Source organism: Guillardia theta (assembly GCF_000315625.1).
Source record: "Guillardia theta CCMP2712 unplaced genomic scaffold GUITHscaffold_50, whole genome shotgun sequence".
Classification (NCBI taxonomy): Eukaryota; class Cryptophyceae; order Pyrenomonadales; family Geminigeraceae; genus Guillardia; species Guillardia theta.
In genome coordinates this window covers 274,753-294,311 of record NW_005434624.1, presented here as the reverse complement: position 1 = coordinate 294,311, position 19,559 = coordinate 274,753, and the positions used below count along the sequence as shown (strand labels likewise).

Sequence of the window (19,559 nt, the reverse complement as noted above, 5' to 3'; positions counted from 1 at the left end):
ATGGTCACTTGATCCTCCATCATCGCTTATCTATGCTGCCGCCGGCTTGTCCGACGAGATGAGGTTATGGGGGGAGAGATTGGATTGAGGTAGGGAGGGCGGCGCGAGGAGGAGGAGCGAAGGGGAAGGGAGGGAGGGGTAGCGATGGGGAGGGGAGAAGACAGAGGGTATACTGGGGAGCGAGGAAGGGGAGCGTGGGTCGGGAGGACGGAAGCGGGCTAGAAGTAGAGAACGGGGGGATCTTGTGCAACGTGATGTGCACGGCATGGGTGATCTGTGGGCATGGCGTCACGAGGAACTCCCCCAAGAACGTTTCGTTTTTGCATCGTTTCAAATTGTCAGTTGGGATGTGTACAATCTTGAGCCACATGTTTACGGTTACCGTGGCTAGTCGTGAGTCAGTGACTACGGTAGGGCTTCTTGGTCACCGGCACGGCCATTTGCCGGCCGCAACCGGCGCCGTTCAATTGCGCTCGGGCCGCCGCCGCCGGGCCGCCCGGGCCACTGGAGTCCGAGTCCGGGTGACCGCACGAGTACGGTCCGATCAGGGTGGCACCGCGCGGCCGCCGGGGCCCGGCGGCGCGTGGCCCGGCCCGGTCGAACCGGGTCAAGTCCTGGCACGTCCGCGGGCGGCCCGCCGCCCGGCCGCGGGCCGCGGCCAGGGCCGCCGCAGTGCAGTGCCCTGGCGCCCGGCCCGGCCGGCCCGCCGCCGAGCCGCTGGGTGACGGGGGCCGGTCACGTGTGAACGGGCCGCCGTTGTATCACTGGAGTCAGGGCCGGGGCGACGTCGGCCGCCGGCCCCTGCACGGCTGCCGGCCGGGCGGCAGTCTCAGGCCGCTCAGCGGCTGGCCGGGCGGCCCGGGCCGCACGGTGCCGCAGTGCCGGGGCGGGCACCGTGCCGGGGCACGGTACCGTCCGTGGCAGTGACCGGGCCTGAGGACCCGGTCCGGCCGGCCCAGTCACTGACTCCCGGTCCGTGGAATCCGAGACCAACTTGGCACAATTTATTCCTCGTGGCACGGACCTTTCAAGTTGTAAGGGTGACATTTGAATTGGAGTCTGTGACAAGCAAGGAGACATGATGTCATGTTCCAGCCCTGTGAGGAGTTAATCGTGGTCAGCATGCCATAAGTGTTTTGATGAAACGTTGCATTTTAACAACGTTATCAAGGGAGTTCCTCGTGATGCCATGCGGTGCCGTGCCGTACCATGCACTATCCTCTCTCCTGCCCTCTACTTCTAGCCCGCTTCCGTCCTCCCGACCCACGCTCCCCTTCCTCGCTCCCCAGTATACCCTCTGTCTTCTCCCCTCCCCATCGCTACCCCTCCCTCCCTTCCCCTTCGCTCCTCCTCCTCGCGCCGCCCTCCCTACCTCAATCCAATCTCTCCCCCCATAACCTCATCTCGTCGGACAAGCCGGCGGCAGCATAGATAAGCGATGATGGAGGATCAAGTGACCATCTCCCCTCGCCCCAAGGTCTCCTGCTCACAGCCCCTTGGTCAAGATGTGCGCATCGACTTCGAGACGCTGCAGAGTCTCTTCCATCTGCGGCAAGACAAGGCCGCCGAGCAGCTCGGCATCTGCTTGACGAGCTTGAAGTCTGCGTGTAGAAAGCTCGGGATCAGGCGTTGGCCGTACACCAAGAGCATGGGCTATGCACAGAAAAAGAAGGACACCAACGCCCGCGCCCTCGTCAGCAACGTGGACTACAACCTGATGGCGTTCTTCGCTACCTCCTGCTCTCAGTTGAGCGGCGAGGTCGCGTCAGGACCGTCGCTAGCTGAGCCGCAGTCCGAGCCAGCCTGGCCTGCCTGCCCTGGAGGCAGCCGTCGCCATGTCGCCCAGCCCTCCCCCCAGGAGGACCCCGTCGTGCGAGAGCTCGGAATATCCTTGTCGGAGGACGAGGAGGTCGGATGGGAGGAGTGGCTCCAGTGTTTTTGCGGGACAGCCGAGTCAGTAGAGGCAGTGGGAGTGTGAGGGAGCCCGAGCATGACGTCATGCTCACGGTAGGGGCGATGTGATAGTATAAACCGGTACATGTATATGAGTTATGGAATGAAGAAACACTTGGATGGCCCATTCGGATTTGTTGTGATATCGTTGCGTTGGGAGCATGTCGTCGTCCATACAACGCCGTGCGGGAGGTCATGTAGCATCGAGGAGACGGCTCCATACTGTGCTTGGCAGGAGGATGAGTTGCTGTGGCATGCGCGAGCGGTTGGGGTCTGCACCTTGGTTTTCACTGACGATCGCGAGCCTTCGGCGTACATGGCCTAAAGGGGGTTCAAGCCAAAGGTTGCTTCTTGACCGTTGTGTCGGTTGACGAGATGGGGGTGTGGAATCGTCTGATGCATTCGAAACCCTTAAAAGCAAGGTTTTCGCATTAAAGCCTATCAGCAGATACCTGGTTTAAAGCCGAAAACACTCTCTTTCCGGAGGATACGGGAAGCCCCCTGCCCCTTTTATCAGCCTCCATTCGTAGCGGCACCACGACCGAACCAAGCCATGTCGGAGAGCGACAACAGCAACGCCTCAGCACCAAGCTTCTCCGAGCGCGTCATAGTCGCCCCGAGATCAAGACCTGATGGCATCGACGGCCCGCCGATAGAGGTCAGCATCGACCTACAGGTGCTCGAGCCCCTCTACTGCATGAGGCAAGAAGAAGCGGCGGAAAGACTCGGGGTCTGTCTGACCAGCCTCAAGTCTGCATGCCGGAAGCTGGGAGTCATGCGATGGCCGTACAAGAAGGGAGGCCCCAGCTCGGCACGGTATAACCAGGATGTTACACGAGAAGGCGGCTCGGAAACAGCAAGTAGCATCGGCGAGAGCCAGGGGGAAGCAGGTGTCGAGGATAGTCCTGGTCCGTGTGCAAGGACTTGCATCGACTCGAGATGGCTCAGATGGTACATGAGCGCGACAGATGACGAGTCCGTGATCTATCCGTACCACCAAAGGTAGCAGAGCAAGCAATCTCGCACGAGGAAGTGCGATGCAAATATCATGGCGAATGAGAGCTCCGAGCGGTTCTCTCCAAGGACATGTCAGTGGCATATGCACATCAGCCATGAGTTTGAGAGCTCCAAGATGGGACGATTGTAATGTACATAATATACACACCCGATCCATGGGATACTTCTGACCTCTGTCTGTTCACGATGGTCCAACCGACCCTTTGTCTTTCGTCCGATCTTTTGATGCCTGGTACAAGTTGCGCCCAAACTCCTTCACCAGGAACATGGTGGAGGCCACGTTTTGAACGTTGATGGATCGCCTAAAGCTGCTCCCCGCTGAGACCTTATGCCCCGAGCTATCCTGCTTCTTCGAGCCCGTCCTCCTCCTCCCCCTCAGCGCGGTCAACGGTCGGACTCGACCGGGTGCGGCTGCATGGGGATCATTCCACAAGCTTTCTTCAAAGGAGTCGAAGTAACGCAACGACCCCAAGGCCTGCGGGCTATCTCAGTCGCTGCTGCTCGCTATAACCTCTTCACTTTTGATGGTCCATCCTTTCCCTTTCCAATCTTGTCCTTTCATCACTTTCATGCTGTCGGATTCTCCCATGAAGTATTCACTAGCTATCTCCCTCCGCCTCTCTCATCCCACCTGTTTGGCTGTAATTCTCCGATTGGGATCCAATTTCAGTAAACCCTCCAGCACTTCGTACCATCCCTGTGGTTCTCGTCAAGCATGGCGCGATAGAGTTGCAGTGTGCAGAGCTGAGATTTTCAAATCACCGAGTAGGCTTTCAATTCTTCCAGGGTGATTGGGTCATCTCCGGACGACTTCTCAATCGATTCCTTTGCGGTCTTCCTCGAAAAGAAGCCATGCTGCGGCTTGTGATCAAGGATGCAAGCTTCCCATACCTTGGCCGCGTCAGAGCTGTTGTTAGCTGACCTCATGTGGAGCGTCAAGCACCTTCTGCTTCAATCCACGTCGGTACACCTTCCACGATGAGAAATGAGCAAAGCAGTCCAGCTTGGTCAGGAAAGTCTCGTCAGTGGGAGTACCAACCAGCTGACCAGGAACTGGAGTCAGAGCAGGCAAGTGGATCATGAAAAGGACCTTGAAGATCATCTTGAGCTGATCAAAGTTGAAGTTTGAATGGAACGGATTGTGACATGTGCATACGTCGGTGACGAGTCCGGACACTGGGCAGTCACCGAGCAGCATCTCCAGGATTACAATCCCAACAGACCAACAGTCGATCTTTGCCTGCATGTCAGAGGGCACTTGCTCACTTCACAGGGGCTGTGTACCTTGTTGTTGTATGTTTTGGCGCCCATAATCAACTCAGGCGCTCTGTACGAACTGCTCCTATCGTCATCCGCACAATCATGGGATACACTACACTCACAGCGTTCCAATTCTTTGCTTGTTCTGGAGCTGCTCTTGACGTTCCAGCCTACAAGATTTCGAAAACTCTGAGATCTGGGCCCGGTACTGGCTGGTTATACAGATGTTGTTCGGACTGATGTCCTGGTGTACAACCTGCCCGCTCGTGTTAGAACCTCCCCAGCTGCTCCGTCGCATCACCTGGGTGCCGTGGATGTGAGCAAGGCCCAGCAGGATGTCTCGAGTCCACTTGAGGATGGTAATGGGAATCAGATGCTCTGTGAGGTGGAGGACAGTGGCGAGATCCGTTCGAACTTCCTCCAACACGAGGACTCGCATGTCCTCTGTCATGCCGTAGAAGCCGTTGACGTTGGGGTGAGGAGGCAGCATGCTCAGAATCTCCTCCTCCTTCTTGATCACATCCACCTTCTCGCAGCTTTTCTTGACCTTGAAGTCATCGGGGTCTAAATCGGGATCCGGGTAGAGTGCCTTCACCATGACTGGCTTCATGTTCTGGACCACCACAGCATACCAGAAGGAGCAGCAAGCCCCCTTCTTGAGCATGTTGCCAACCTCCAGCTCACTTCGTTGAAATCTTCGGTATTCTTTCACATAGGACGGGACCTTCATCAGCTTGAAGCGTTTCGTGTTGGTGTCTGAACCGTCGACAAGCAACACGTTGTCCTTGACAGATTCCGAGGACAACTTGCGCTCCAAGCTCCTGGGGTTGCCCGATATCATCGTGCCCCTGGAGTAAAGCTTCAGATCAGAGCCCTGGTAGCCAACAGAAGTTACAACGAGGAGGGCGTAAATGAATGTGAGTGGATTAGCTGTTGAACTCAACTCAGGTCCTCTCTTTCTCGTCCATGATTTCGTCTCATCACGCATCTTCTCATCAAGACTTCTCAACACTGAGTCTCTCAGTCTGTCCATGATCTTTCCTCACTTCCTACCTCTCACTGTCACATGCCAGGCTTATTAGCGGCCATGAGCGAACGCTTCTATTTAGCCGCCGCTGGGGTCGGGTCGAAAGGAAAACGTACTGGGTCCTACAACATCCAAACACATCCTAAAACCACGGGTAGTAGATCTACCCCACCCCTCGGAGTACTTTTTGACGAGAGTTGACGATGATCCGTTGCGAGTAGTACCTCTACTCGGGTAGGGTAGGGTAATAAATGCAGATAGATTACAAGGGGGTGGGTCCTTGTAAAATGCCGGGCCCGGGGGGGTCTGAATGGAAGAGGCCAGATGTGGCAGAAGAACTAATTGAAGCAATAAGATCAGACCGCAAGGCTCGTTTGACTGGGTCTCCATGGACATCCTAAGAGTTCACTATCACAAAGGTAAGTGGGTCGTACGACCGGTAATGCCCCAGACCCCTATGAAAAAATCTCAGAGTCCACAACTCAGTTGAAGACGCCCGGCGGTTGAGTTCCCGCCGGCCCGGGGCCAACGGGGCCCGGGGCCCGGTCCCTCAGTAGTCCCGGGCCTGCCCGCCGGGCCCGGGCGGTTTATGACCGCCCTGCTGGGATGGTTCCCAGTGTCACATCCATTCATGGCGAGAGATGCGGCTCGGAGGAGTGAGAGGAGAGGAGTGAGAGGAGGGGAGTGAGAGGAGGGGAGTGAGAGGAGGGGAGGAAGGCCCAAGCCTGGCTGCCGAAGTCGCATGCCACCAAGAGCTATCTGCATGCGGTCGCCAATGGGTCTCAGTAGCTCCTTGGTCTGATGGCTGGAGTGAGCATGGAAGCGCTCGAAGGATCGATTGAGTAGGAGCACGACATCCGCAGCATGTGACTTACGAGTTGTGCACTTCAAACTGTGTCCTATGACAAGTCGAGGAGGAGAGGAGATGCTGCTTTTCTGCTGTCTGTTCTGCCTGCTATGTAAGTCGTTGACAACCCAGCGTTTTCATTCACTCCGTACCCTTACAGCTACCCTGCCGTCACAAGCTACCTCCATCAGCTTCGGAGCGGCATCGAGAGGTGAAGTTCTCTGAGCACCGGAGCATCAATCCCGTGAGACGATGTTCTGCCACAGTGGATCGCATACCACCCGAGGATAGACCGGACCTGCAGCTGCTGAACCTTACTTCTCAGAGCTATATCGTCTTCGGGTAATCGGCAGCTCCTCCTCCTCCTCACCACCACCACGATCGATCTTTCTGACTGTATGTATGCGTCTTTTGTATGCCCTTCAGACGAAATCAGCAAACAGGAGGCTCCTGGTCTGTTCTACGATGCCAGGGTGACCCGTGCAACAACTCGAGCATCTACCTGGTAGGCGCAGTGCTGCTTGCCAGACCACTCGGTGCCTCACTTGCCAACAGCCACAGACTGTCTTCTGTCACAACAAGGCGTTCTTGGCCCCATCGGAGCTGCACGTGTGGATTGAGAAGTGATTCTTGATGTGATTGTTCCACGTGTAACCAATCAACAGTCTGCCCTATCACTCGCACGTGCGCCTGGTTCAAAGCCCCGTCACGATCTCCGGGTGCGGGGACCCTCGTTGCCTGCACTGGCTGTGCACGATTCCTCAGCAGGAGGGACTTACGGTCTCGAACTTGATAATAGACTGCAAGGCGGCGAGCACTCGCAAGGTGAGAGGTTGGGAACGGGGTGTTGGCTCTGCCTGACGTGCTGCCTTCGTTCCTCCTGACGGCCTGTCTCGTCCTCTCAAGGTGTCGAGATGGATTCAACAGCAGAGACTGGAGATGACGGAGGTGAAGGAGAGAGGCTGGGAGGCTCGAGCGCTGGGAGGCTCGAAGTGATTGCTTTGGCAGGATCAAGTGATGAGCATTGGGGTCCTTAGGAAGAGGAAGTGCCAGCTGCTTTATCATATCACCGACAAGACCTCCCGGGCTGGAGGAGAACGGAGAGGGCCTGCGATCCAAGAGAAAGAGACGGGTGAGTCAAAGTGGAGATTGACGACACCTGCGGTCGACAGCAGCAAGAGTACGAGGTGACCAGTTGCCTTCGGTCTTGGTGATGACTGACCGACGGGATTCGAATCCTTCCCTACCCCAGCAAGGGCTATGGACGGAGGGAAGGTGAAGTTTGCGCCTCCCGTCTGTTTGGGAGATGCTGACTCTTGGTCTGAATGAAGCCGAGGTGGTGGGGGTCCTGGGCGGGTTAACAGCCGTCTACAGCTGGAGACCCATCGTCTTCGTCCTTTCGACTGCGTTGCTCTGCAGTGCGCTGCTGGCCATTGCCTGTCTGTGCAGATCTTCCCACATGAAGTTCAACTTCTCTCCCTCTTCCATCTTGTCAAGGCGCAAAGGCTCGAGCGTGGCCGGGGCAAGGAAGAAGACGAAGAAGAAACAGGGCAACAGGAAGGAGAGGGGGGGAAGACCGCTCTCGGAGCAGGAGCAGGTGATGCAGAGGTTGCTGGGCTGCCCTTGCTGACTGCCTGCCCCGTCACGCGAAGACGAGGAGGAATGCGGCAACGGCAGGGCCACAGCAGACGAGGCAAGAAGTCAGACGTCGGAGACAAGAGGTGGCGCAAAATGGCCGGGGAGGGGGGAGGGGGGAGGGAGGAGGGGGGAGGGGGAGGGAGCAGGACTGAAGGAGTTGCCTTGTGGAAAGGTGGCAAGTACGTCCCGCAGCGCTGAGGAGGAGGAGGAGATCAATGTGAACGCGCGCACTGCCCCCCCTCGTGTACACCTGACTTGCTCTGGCAGCAACCTCAATTCATGACGGTGACCAGGAACGGGTAATCCGAATTTCGTGCTCGTGCTCCTCTCGGCGTGCTCTGGATCATTCGCCATCCTGCTCCTGCTCCAGCTCCAGCTCCTCCTCCTCCTCCTCCTTGTCCTGTTTCCTTCTCTTCTTGTTCGTCCTCCTCACACTTACACACCTTCAATCTACACAGTAAGAAACGGGCTGAGGGAGGGCACGCCGGTCCCTGCGGCCTCTACAACGGTCAGCGCAACCAAGTCAGCTCCTTCCTCGCACTGATCGTTTTCTTCCAGGAGTTCGAGGACACGAGAATCTCTGCTTCATGAACTCGGCCATCCAGCTGCTCTTCTTCGCCATCAAGGTGGCTCCCACCCCCTCACCTCCCAGCTTCCCTACCGGTCCAGCTTCCTTCCTCTGCCCTTGCGCCCCTTTCCTGCCTGCTCCTTCCCACCCCTCTCCCACTCTCTCGCCTCCCCTGCCCTCCTTCCCAGCAGCCTGCTCCGCTGTACTCGTATCAGCCCCTCCCCTCGTCATTTTATTCCCCTTCCAGCTCTTCTCCAAGTACCCTCTCAGCTCCCCTCCCCTTCTTCCTCCCCGTTCCTCTTTCCCTGCCCCTCCCCAGGTTTTCTTCAGCAGGAGATGACCTGGTCTCGTGCAGGACTTCGACCGAGACCTCCAGATGTAGCTGGTCATGCCTGTGACCTTGCGTGACGTGCGATCACATTCAAGGTGCTCCTGCGCGGTCGCCAGCGCGCTGAGAAACCTTCGGGTGACATGCAGAGAGCGAGCAAGGTGATGGAGGGGCAGGGGCAGGGGCAGGGGCAGGGGCGGGGGCAGGGGCAGGGGCGGGGGCGGGGGCAGGGGCAGGAGCAGGAGCAGGATCAGGAGCAGGGGCGGGGGCGGGGGCAGGAGCAGGAGCAGGAGCAGGAGCAGGAGCAGGAGCAGGAGCAGGATCAGGCGCAGGGGCAGGAGCAGGAGCAGAAAGCAGTGAAAGAGGAGCAGGAGGTGAAATTAAAGCTGGAGCAAAGAAAGGGCGATAAGAGGTAGTGCGATCGCAGCAAAAATCCAGAGGGGTCAGAGGGGGGTCGAGGGGGGAACAAGCCATGAGGAGACAGGAAAAGGATACAGGGGGCAGAGGAAGAAGACAATGGGGAGGATGGGGAGGATTCAGCAGGAGAAAGGATTATGGAGAGAAAGGTGAAGAGAAAATGACTTCACTCTCAGCGCTGGGAAACCGATCGACAAACAGACTTCCAACAGCTTCCGGTCCCTCTTCATACCACGCTCCCTGCTGCACCTGCTATTCACCCTCTGTCTCCTTTTCCTCCTCGTCCTCCCTTCCTGCCTCGTTGTCCCCTGCTCTCTCGCTCTCCTTTTCTCTTTGCTTCGCTGGTGCGTCCTGAACTTCTCCTGCAGCGACTGCATTCATAGATGGGTCCCTCTCATAGTCCCTTCTCAACAGCGCCAGGTGCTTCCTTGGTCCTTCCTCATTCACCACTGCCAACACTACTTGTTCATCTCAACGACGAACATCAGTTCGTCTACCACTTTGTCATCCTCCTACTATTTCTCCTCCTCGTCCTCTCTAATTGCTAACACCACTATCACTACTCTACCTCCTCCACCACTTCCAAATCCTTCTCAAATACCACCATCCTCGCTTCTGTCTCCCCCTCCTCCGTTCCTCCTGATCTGCTTTGCTGCATCAGGGGCAGTGTGACGTACACGAGTTCCTCGAGTCGATTCTCCAGGTTCGCCTCTGCCCTCTGCGCATACCTTAAAACCACTCCTCCTGCTTGCTGCTCGCTTTTCGCTGCCTTCTTCCTCGTTTCCTCTCCTCTCTCCCTCCCCAAACCCCCTCTCTTACCTCCTCCTTACCGTCTATTACTTTCCCTCACCTTCCCATCCTTCAGATCGTTCGGGAGGACTTGCGGTCGCAGATCCCCAAGGAAGAGCATACCAAGATGGGTCACTTCTGCGAGCAATACCTGCACGTCCGCTGCTCCTGCTGCTCCTCTCCGCTTGCTGACCCTCCTCTCCCTCTCGCTGCAGAGACTTGAGGGCATCTCGTCCCGACAGGATCAGACAGAATTCCTGTCCATGATGAAGGTTGAACGCAGCATCAGCAGCATCAGCTCCTCTTCTTTCCCTTCTTTCTCCTCGTTCTCCCTCACCTCCTCCTCCTCCCCCCCCTCCCCCCTCTCCACTTGTCCTCGCTCAGACCCGCTGCTGCTGCCTTTTGCTTTTAATTTCTTACCCTCCTACTCTACTTTATCCCTCTCGTCCCCCTTCTCTCCTCCTACCTCGCTCGTCCTGACCTCTTTCCGCCGTTAGATCCTTGGGGAGGTCAAATGGGATTTCGACGTCCTTGGGATGTGCGTGGAAAATTCCAGGACGAGGAGGAGTAGGTGAAAACCCTGAGCGTTGCGTACCTCCTTGCTTCCTTGTCCATCATCGTCCTTTCCATGTCGTGCTGCTGCTGCTGCTGCTGCTGCTGCTGCTGCTGCTGCTGCTGCTGCTGCTGCTGCTGCTGCTGCTGCTGCTGCCGCTGCCGCTGCTGCCGCTTCTGCTGCTGGACACTGCTTCTAACTGGTCGACAGACTCTCCTCTTCATCCCCATCCTTCGTTGGTCAGATACTCACACATACATGGGATCTCAGCAAGCAGACGATGAAAGGGTGAGAAAGAGGAGGAGAGCAGGAGAGGAGGGAGAAGAGGAAAGGGTGAATGGGAGGCAAAAACAAGAAAGAAGCAAGCATGCAAAGTCAGACTAGGATTCGACACGAGAGTGAAGAGGCTGATAGACAAATTAGAGCGAGGGAGGGACGAGAAGGAAATGGAAGATAAGTCTGAGGAGGAGGTGGGCCGGGGGGTACAGAGGAGGTCGGCGGTTAGGCTCAAACTCTGATCCAGCTGCGAATTTGAACCTTTCAATGTCCTTGTTGCTTCCCTCGAGGCTAGCGGCGAGAGCATCGGCCAGCTGCTGAACAGGTGCTTATCTTACTCCTGCACACTCTACCGTTCCTTCCGTTCCTCGTTTCCCTCTCTCTCTGTAGCTCCCCTTCCTTTTTCTGCTGCTACCGCTCCTGCTCCCGCTCCTGGTGGTGCTTTTCCGTTCTGCATGCCCTTTTTCACATCGCCCTCCTCCTCTTCCGCCTCTTCCGCTTCCTCCTCCTCTTCCGCCTCCTCCTCCACATGCCTCCTTGCTAATGCCCGCGTCAAGATATTTCCACGAGGACATTCCGGAGGGACCGACAACATCAAACGGACCACGAAGATGTGGAAACTCCCAAGGAGGTCAACGATCCTCTTTCAACTCCCTTCTACTCCTCCCTGACTTTCCCCGCAGCCTCATCGTTTGCGTGCGGAGATTTCGATTTGACAAGGGTTTTTCCTCTCCTCTGCTCTAATCCGCTCTCTCCTTCCCTTCTCTCCTTCTCTCCTGGACCCCCTTGCTGTCATTCCATTCCTCCTGCCAGCCCCCTCTCTCTTCATTCTCCTAAGTTCTTTCCCCTCCATGTCCACCTCTTGCTTGTCCTCCTCCTCTTCGTTTCGACACACCACCACCATCGCCTCCTCCTCCATCGCCTCCTCCTCCTCCTCCTCCTCCCACTCCCCCCTCCTCCCCCATCCATCTCTTTGTCCGCCCTTTCCCCCGTCCAAGATCGCTTCTCCCTCCTCTCCTTGCTCACTGTTTCCTCAGGCCACTCCACTTATGCCAGGAAGCTTGATACGGCACTCAAGATCAGCCCCTTCCTGCGTTTCTGGCTCGACAACGAGAGCCAATCATGGGTATCAAGAACTTGTGCTGTTTGTTGTTGCTCCTCGACCCTTCTCTCCTTGCTCTCAACTCCATGTTGTGCCATCTCCCTCTCCCTCTCCCTCTCTCCCTCCCTCTCCCTCTCCCTCTCCCTCTCCCTTTCCCCCTCCCTCTCCCTCTCCTCTCTCCCCTTTTCCACATGTCACCTCCGCTGGTCCCTTCTCGTCCCTCCCTCTCTGTCTCTCCCTCTCCCTCCCCCTCTCTCTCTCGCCTTCTCTCTCTCCCACTCACTCTCTTTCATTCCTCGCAGACAAAGGACTATCACATCGACGAGTGTGATGGTAAAACTTTCTTGTTCCTCCGATCGCTTTCTCTTACCCTCCCACTTCCCTCTTACAAGACCTCCTCCTTGACCACCCAGAGGAAGCTCAGTCTCAAACCTTCGAGCTCACCGGTCGTCTCCCCCTCCTCTTCGCTTCTGTTCTCGCGTCTTACCTGCCTTGCAGGCATCTGCTATCACCTCGGAGGCTCCTTAGAGGTTTTTTTCTGTCAGCTTGTGCTAGCTGATGTTAGTCAGGCTGGTCATTACGTCTGTGCGGTGAAAGACCAAGGTCAGCAAATCCGCCTCCGCCTCCTCTTCTTCCCCACCTCACCCTCCTTGATCAACTCAGTCTCCTCCTCCTCCTCCTCCTCCTCCTCCTCCTCCTCCTCCTCCTCCTCCTCCTCCTCCTCCTCCTCGTCCATCGGCTCAGTTTCCCTTCTCCTGCTCCTTCTTCTTCTCTGTTTCCGTTCTGCTGCTTCTGCCTCGCTCCTTCAATTCGCGGTGCTGCTACTGCTTATCGATCCGTGTGCTGCTGCAATGGACCTTGCCATGTTTGCCGCATGTCTGCTCCTGCTCCTGCTCTGCTCCTGCTCTCGTGTCCACCTTCTCCAATTCCCCCTCTTCGTCATCGTTAACCTGACAGTAAACCAGGTGGCGCCTGGTGGGAGTGTAACGACCATATCTGCACTCCTGTTGGGCAACGGGACGTGACGTCAGGAAGGATCGTAAGTCTCTGACCTTCCTCCCCCTTGCCCCCCCCGCCAGCTCCCTCCCCCTGCTTCTTCTGAAGTCCTTTCCTTCCTTGCAGCCTGCTGTTGCAGCGTTCGAGAACGTGCTGGGCTGCTCTCAGACTGCCTACCTCTTAGTGTATCACAAGCTCGACAGCTAGCGACCGTCACGATTGTCTTGATTCACACTTGTATAGAATATTCTTCAATGCGTTCAATTTCCTAGGGCAGCCGATCCCTCAGCCCAGTCAAAGGGCGCGCGGGGCTTGCGGGGGCCCTGGCCGCCGAGTCGGTGGGGACGCGCGGGCCATACATCAGCTAATCCTCCGGATTCGGGGAGATTCCTTCCTATCACTCTCCTACCGGACTCGGCGTTCAGTAGCACAGTGACTGGCTGACGGGCCCGGCGGGCCCCCGGCGGGCCACCGGCGGGCCGACCGTCGCTCCCGAGGACTAGCTTAGAGAAGCCCCGCCTCGGATAGAGAAGACCCGCCTCAGATAATCATACCCCATCAAATCTGAAGAAACATGAAGGTGGGGGTGGTCCTTGTGATGCATGAAAATGGTGACTGGTGAAGGAGCGGAGGGAATGCTGAGAGAGAAGAGCCGAGAATGCTGAGCGCCATGGCAGGGCAAGAGATGCTGGCGATATTTCTAGGTGTGCAGACATCTGCCATGCTCCCTCCCATGCAACCTCGACTTACCAGCACACAGGATGGAACGCGATTCCTGTCCTTGTGGCCGTGAGCATCCTCTGCGTTCTTCTCTGCGCATGCATGAGCAAGGTCTCGCGCACTGCTCAGAATGTTAAACATATCGTGACTAGAAGACGGCAGGGCGCCAAGGAAACAGTGCGGGACATACTACAGCGCGATCCAGATACAACTCTCTTCTTCTCCTACTACGAGGTAGACCATGGCGGTCCCTTGACCTGGATGAGAAAGCTTCTTGCAGGAGCTCAAGCAGGGCGCCTGGGACAAGCCGAGTCTGAGCAAACATCACGCAACTCGAAGCTTGGTGGTGTTCGCTCCTGTCAACTCGGCGCTGCAGGTCACATTGTGCAACATGCTTGCCCAAGCTCACATACCACAGAGCAACGTCGGGCAGAGGCTTCTCATGTCGCTGAATGAGCAGGAGTGGAGGAAGTATCTTCTTTCCCATGTACCCCATCGCTGATATCGTAGCACTCGTTTGATACTTGCTCGACTCACCAGGTCGCCCTGTCCCAAGTGCTGGACCCAGCATCGCTGGAGAAACTCGGAAGGGACTCAGCCGTGACGACCGTGACGGGGATAGGATATCCTGTGATGTGCAGAGAAGAGTTGACTTCTTCACTGACATTGTACCCTGCAGTTGTCAACGCTCTTCAGCAAGTACACGGACGGCACGGACCGAGTGCTGGCGGCTCGCCGGGCGAGCAACGGGTGGGTCTACAAGGTCCCTGCCCTCCTTCCGGTGAATTTGATGTGCTGTAGCTGGGCTAGTCTCTTCATCTCACTGCCTTGCTCTCCTACCAGGCAGAGGACTTGTTCGCGAGGAAGACGGACGATTGACCGATAGAGTCCGAGTCAGTCTCCCAGCCTCATCTGAGTCTGCTCCGGTGACCGCGCACTGCGGCAGCCGCAGCCTTCACTGTGATCGCTGATCGGACACCTTTCGGGCCCTGTAGATTTTGTTGCTGATCCTGGGCTCAACACCCGGGCTGACGCCATGGTTATCCTGGTAGCGCTGTGACTCGTGCTGCGGGCGTCCGTCCGAGGGGCCCATGCGCCTCTCAATCGGTGACTAGTATGGTCTGAAGCCTGATCACAGTGGGTTCAGGTCAGTCGGTCGCTGAATCAGCGTCACTGGCCAGCAGAGTCACGGTTGCCAGTCAGCCTGTCAGTCACTGCACTGAGTGGCAGGATCGGACTCCGGGAGGCGGCCGAGCCGGCCCTGGGTTGCCAGCCTTTCCGAAGTTCTCTCTCAGAGGCTGTCCGATCTTGGCGAAAGCCTGGCAGTCACGGTCACCGAATCAAGCCCGTCAAGCTTCCTAGTCACCCGCCGAGGCTCGGCGGCGCCGGACCGTCCTCTCAGGGCCTGACGAAAGAAGTTTCGGATTCAAGATTGATGATGGCCCTTACTCCGGGATGAAGTTCAACTCAACTTAAGGCTTTGAGCAAACCGTTGCACAGTACCGTGGTAACAATGTAGCCTACCCGGCGTACGGTACCGGGGTACTACGGTAGACGGTCACCCGGCCCCCGTACCACGCCCCGCTTGCAGTGCCGGGCCCGGGGCGCAGGGCCCGGCCCGGGCCGGAGGCGGCGGCGGCTCCGACTCGGCCGGCCGGCGCCGCCCGCGGCCGTCCGTCAAGTTGAGACTTCTATGAGCTCAAAATTCATTGAAAAATCTGAATGTTTGAAATACCCACCCCCTACCCACCCTCCGAATCGAATACCCTACAGTTTCTATCACTACCCAGCCCCTTCCCCTCATAGGTCTTTATTTATGTACTACCCCATAATTTCCAGCGTCTTACCCCACTATTGAACATCCCTTGGTTGCAAAAAAGTTCTACTACCCCTGCTATCAATTATCTTTCTTCCCAGGACCCCTTCTTTTCACTCAAACAAGGGAGGATCGATACCACCCTGTGTATCCCCTACCCCCACTCATTCACGGTTTCCCGCCGGCTGATGCGCTGATGAGGATACGAAGTGATGCGGACGAAGGAGAGAGCGGAAGGCATGGAGTGAAGAGGAGAAGGAGCAGGAGCAGGAGCAGGAGCAGGAGCAGGAGCAGGGGCAGGGGCAGGGGCAGGGGCAGGGGCAGGAGCAGGGGCAGGGGCAGGGGCAGGGGCAGGGGCAGGAGCAGGAGCAGGAGCAGGAGCAGGAGCAGCAATGGATTATCCATGAGATCGTTCACTGTGGTTGCGAAGACGAGCATTTGTACGGCACCAGCTAGTGCGGTCTCAGTCTTGATAAGCTGTTGGATCATGCATGCTTTAGCTGAAGTACCTAGATAATCTGCTAGTGTCTCCAGTCCCTATTCCCTACCCCAGTCTATTGATCGATTATCGTTATCTCTTGCCCCTGTCTCTAGAGCCATTTTGAAATTCTAGTATTCTTCCTTGTCCTTGCATCAAACGAGCTCCATGAATGGGTTGCAACGACAAAAAGAGCTCCTGCAGCCATGCTCTCCTCCCATCGCTTACATGCCTTCCAGATGCCGCTCAACGAGTTGATCCCCGTCATGAACAAACTACAGGAGGCGTTCGCACCACTGGACATCCCTCCTGTAGACCTCCCTCAGGTTCCCTTCGGATGTTGATGACGATCCTCTAAGGCAACATGCAGATCGCTGTGGTCGGCAGTCAGAGCAGCGGGAAGAGTAGTGTGCTGGAGAGCTTGGTGGGGTATGACTTCCTTCCGAGAGGAAGCGGCATCTGTACCAGAAGGCCTCTGATACTGCAGGTGCCTTTCACTTGCTCCTCCTTCCTCCCTCCTCCCTGTCCCTCGCTCCCTGCTCATCCTCGTCTTTCGCTGCTGCTCCCCCGCTTCCCCTTCCGCCCTGACGGCTGCTGCTACAGCTGTTGCAAGAAGATATCTCGCAGGACTACGCAGAGTTCGCGCACATCAACAAAAAGTTCACGAGCTTCGACGAGGTGAGGAGGACGATCGAGGTGGAGACGGACAAGATAGCTGGTACGAACAAGTCAGTCTCCAAGGAACCCATCATCCTCCGCGTGCATAGCAAGAGCGTCCTCAACCTGACGCTCGTCGACCTCCCCGGCCTGACCAAGGTTCCCGTTGGGGACCAGCCTCACAACATCTCCGAGATGATCAGCACGATGGTGCGAGAGTTCATAGAGAAGCCCAACTGCATTATCCTCGCCGTCTCTGCCGCCAACCAGGACATCGCCAACTCCGACGGGCTGCAGATGGCGAGGATGGTGGACCCCGACGGGAGCAGGACGGTGGGCGTGCTGACCAAGTTGGACCTCATGGATCAAGGGACGGACGCGCGGGACGTGCTGGAGGGGAAGGTGTACCCCCTCAAGCACGGGTACATAGGGGTGGTGAACCGAAGCCAGAGGGATATCGACACATCGAAGCCTATGAGAGATGTGAGGGGAAGAGGAGGAGGAGGAGGAGGAGAGGAGGAGGGGACGGAGGAAAGAATATTTACACACTCTTGCAGGCGCTGAAAGCGGAATCTCTCTTCTTCCAGAAGCATCATGCATATGCCGCGATATCCAGTGAACAAGTGAGATGATGAAAGAGGAAGAGGAGGAGAACAAAGAGCAGAATGAGGACAAAGTAGTGGTGGTGATGGTGGTGATGGTGGTGATGGTGGTGGAGGAGGAGGAGGAGGAGGAGGAGGAGGAGGAGACAGGGAGGGGACTGGGGGGTGAGGAAACATAGTTTGATCGTGCACAACAGGGAATTCCCTACTTGTCAAGAAGGCTCAACAACATCCTTGAGAACCACATCAGGTTGCACATGCCGGAGATCTCAAAGAAGGTCCGTGAGTGTTTCAATGCTGATAGGCTGCAGTGAAAGAGGGAGGAAGGGGACAGGGAAGGGGGTAAAGAATAGAACGTGGGAGAAACAGGAGGGGAAAGAGGAAGTACAGGGGGAAGGACGGGAACGAAGAGGAGGACAAGAGAGAAGAGGACAGCAGAGCAGAGCAGAGCAGAAGGATAACAATAGGCGAGCAGAGTAGAAAGGACGACGACAGGAGAGGAGAGGAGAGAAGGACGACGATAGCAGAGGAGGGGATTGAGAGGAGAGGAGGAGATTGGAGCTGAATGATGTACAGGTGAAGTATCTGCTACGAGAAGCCTACGAGGTGCAGGAGAGATATGGCGGCGAGTGCGGACAAACACAAAGGGAGCAGCGGGCGATTGTTGTAAGAGGGCAACAGAGAAAGAGAATTAGTGGAATGACGTCCCAACAGGTCAGTGCCATCCATAGATTCTGTGAACAGTACCGGGAGATTATGCAAGGGAACGCAAAGAACAGGTGAGTAAAGAAGGTGGTGATGATGTACATGGTGTACATGATGATGACAAGGATGAGGATGAGGATGAGGATGAGAATGATGACGATGATGTACATGATAATGATCGCAAACCCTGGTTGATCCTCATCCCTTCTTCTTATCAACACCTCACAGCACTGTCGCGCTTTACGGACCCGCCCGAGTCCGTGAGATCTTCCTGAAGGTCTGCAGTCGATGGGGAGGGGCAAAGAGGGGAGGGGATGGGCGAAACTGATAGGACGAGGGCGAGGGCGAGGGCGAGGGCGAGGGCGAGGGCGAGGGCGAGGGCGAGGGCGAGGGCGAGGGCGAGGACGAGGACGAGGACGAGGACGAGGACGAGGACGAGGAGGACGAGGACGAGGACGAGGACGAGGAGGGGCACCAAGAATCTCCGGATGTTTTACAGGATCGCTGTGACTGGTTTGCAGGAATTTCGAAAGGACATCGAAGAAATGGACTCAGAGGTGAACCAGAGACAAGCAAGATGTCACATTGAAACTCCCCCTCCCCCTCTCCCTCCGTCCCCGTCTCCCTCCCTCCCTCCCTCCCCTTCGTCCCTTGATCCATTCCTCCCTCCCTTCCCTTCCCTTCCCCTCCATCCCTCCCCCTCCCACTTGCCCTGCTCTTCTATTGCCCAGCTCCTTTTACCTTTCCTCCCTCCCTCCCACTACCCCGACCCCCTCCGTTCTCCTCCTGTCTCCTCCTCTCTTCGAGTCTCTCAGAGTCTAAGACCTGCTCTCCTGCAGGAGCTCTCGGATGAAGACATTCACACAGCCCGGCGGAATGCCGTCGGAGTGCGAGCTGACCTGTTCGTTCCCAACTCAGGTGCGAAGAGCAGAGCAGGGGAGGACAGAGACGAGGACGCAAGGAGGGAGAGGAGGAGGAAGGGGAACGGGAAGGGGAAGGGGACGAGGACAAGGATGACCGAATTTTGGCTTGTTGCAGCGTTCGAGGTGCTGGTGAAGAAATTGATTCAGAAGATGGAGGAGCCAGCGACTTTGTGTGTCAGGATGGTGAGAGACGAACTGAAGCAGGTGAGAATTTCATCCTTCCCTCCTCGTAGCCCCTCGCCTCTCTCCTCCTCCTCCTTCTTTCTAGATCCTCCCTTTCCTGCCCTGCTTTTCCTCTCTCCCTCCCTCCTTCCTCCAAATCTTCTTCCTCCTCCACCCTACTTCCTTGCCTAAGCTTTCTCCTCGCTCTTCCGAATCCTCCATTCCTCTCACTGCTGCTTCCTCTTATCTTTCTTGGTCTTCCCTTCCCTCCTCATGCCCTGAACGTTGTCCCTCCTCCCCTCGTTCCCCTCCCCAAGCTGCTCTGCTGATGATGTACCAGGTGTTGGAGGACGTGACGAACTCGTGCAATGAGATCGGGAGGTTCGAGGAGCTCAAGGTAAACCGATGAAGTGTGGGGGGAGAAGAGGGGAGGAAGGGGAAGTAGAAGAGGAGAACGAGGAAGTGGTGGAGGAGGAGGAGCATGTGCAGCAGCAGCATGTTGCAGCAGCAGAAGCAGGAAAACGAGGAGAAGGAACAAGCGAGAGCTGGGAGAGGGAAGGAGCGAGTTTATCTCTGACGTTTCCTTCCTACAGGAGCGAGTGAATGCTGAGTGCATGAGGCTCTTGTGGGATAAGACCAAGGAGGCGGGGGAGTTCGTGCAGGTACGAAGGGGGGGGGGGGGCGGAGGAGGGAGGAGGAGGAAGGGAGGAAGTAGGAGGGGGACC

At 56.9% G+C, this 19,559-nt stretch overlaps 5 protein-coding genes across 5 annotated transcripts; 4 read left to right on the top strand and 1 right to left on the bottom strand.

Moving 5' to 3' along the window:
* Positions 1 to 1,441: 1,441 nt before the first annotated feature.
* On the top strand, positions 1,442 to 1,978 carry GUITHDRAFT_111190 (hypothetical protein; the record flags this gene model as incomplete). The annotated part of the gene is made up of 1 exon (XM_005829743.1): positions 1,442 to 1,978. The coding sequence occupies one exon, from the start codon at positions 1,442 to 1,444 to the stop codon at positions 1,976 to 1,978; it is 537 nt and encodes a 178-aa protein (XP_005829800.1).
* A 528-nt stretch (positions 1,979 to 2,506) lies between these two features.
* On the top strand, positions 2,507 to 2,959 carry GUITHDRAFT_111189 (hypothetical protein; the record flags this gene model as incomplete). The annotated part of the gene is made up of 1 exon (XM_005829742.1): positions 2,507 to 2,959. One exon carries the CDS (start codon positions 2,507 to 2,509, stop codon positions 2,957 to 2,959), a length of 453 nt encoding a protein of 150 aa, XP_005829799.1.
* Positions 2,960 to 3,723: 764 nt separating this feature from the next.
* On the bottom strand, positions 3,724 to 5,071 carry GUITHDRAFT_111188 (hypothetical protein; the record flags this gene model as incomplete). The annotated part of the gene is made up of 6 exons (XM_005829741.1): positions 3,724 to 3,861; positions 3,914 to 4,012; positions 4,061 to 4,210; positions 4,255 to 4,306; positions 4,353 to 4,486; positions 4,532 to 5,071. The coding sequence occupies 6 exons, from the start codon at positions 5,069 to 5,071 to the stop codon at positions 3,724 to 3,726; spliced, it is 1,113 nt and encodes a 370-aa protein (XP_005829798.1).
* An 8,358-nt stretch (positions 5,072 to 13,429) lies between these two features.
* Positions 13,430 to 14,370, top strand: GUITHDRAFT_111187 (hypothetical protein; the record flags this gene model as incomplete). The annotated part of the gene is made up of 8 exons (XM_005829740.1): positions 13,430 to 13,475; positions 13,532 to 13,602; positions 13,654 to 13,725; positions 13,772 to 13,867; positions 13,910 to 13,978; positions 14,032 to 14,121; positions 14,171 to 14,272; positions 14,335 to 14,370. The coding sequence occupies 8 exons, from the start codon at positions 13,430 to 13,432 to the stop codon at positions 14,368 to 14,370; spliced, it is 582 nt and encodes a 193-aa protein (XP_005829797.1).
* A 1,663-nt stretch (positions 14,371 to 16,033) lies between these two features.
* Positions 16,034 to 17,325, top strand: GUITHDRAFT_40367 (hypothetical protein; the record flags this gene model as incomplete). The annotated part of the gene is made up of 5 exons (XM_005829739.1): positions 16,034 to 16,111; positions 16,156 to 16,272; positions 16,389 to 16,925; positions 17,000 to 17,065; positions 17,242 to 17,325. Coding segments are annotated over 5 exons (882 nt in total), but the record flags the coding sequence as incomplete, so codon positions are not given.
* Positions 17,326 to 19,559: the final 2,234 nt, after the last annotated feature.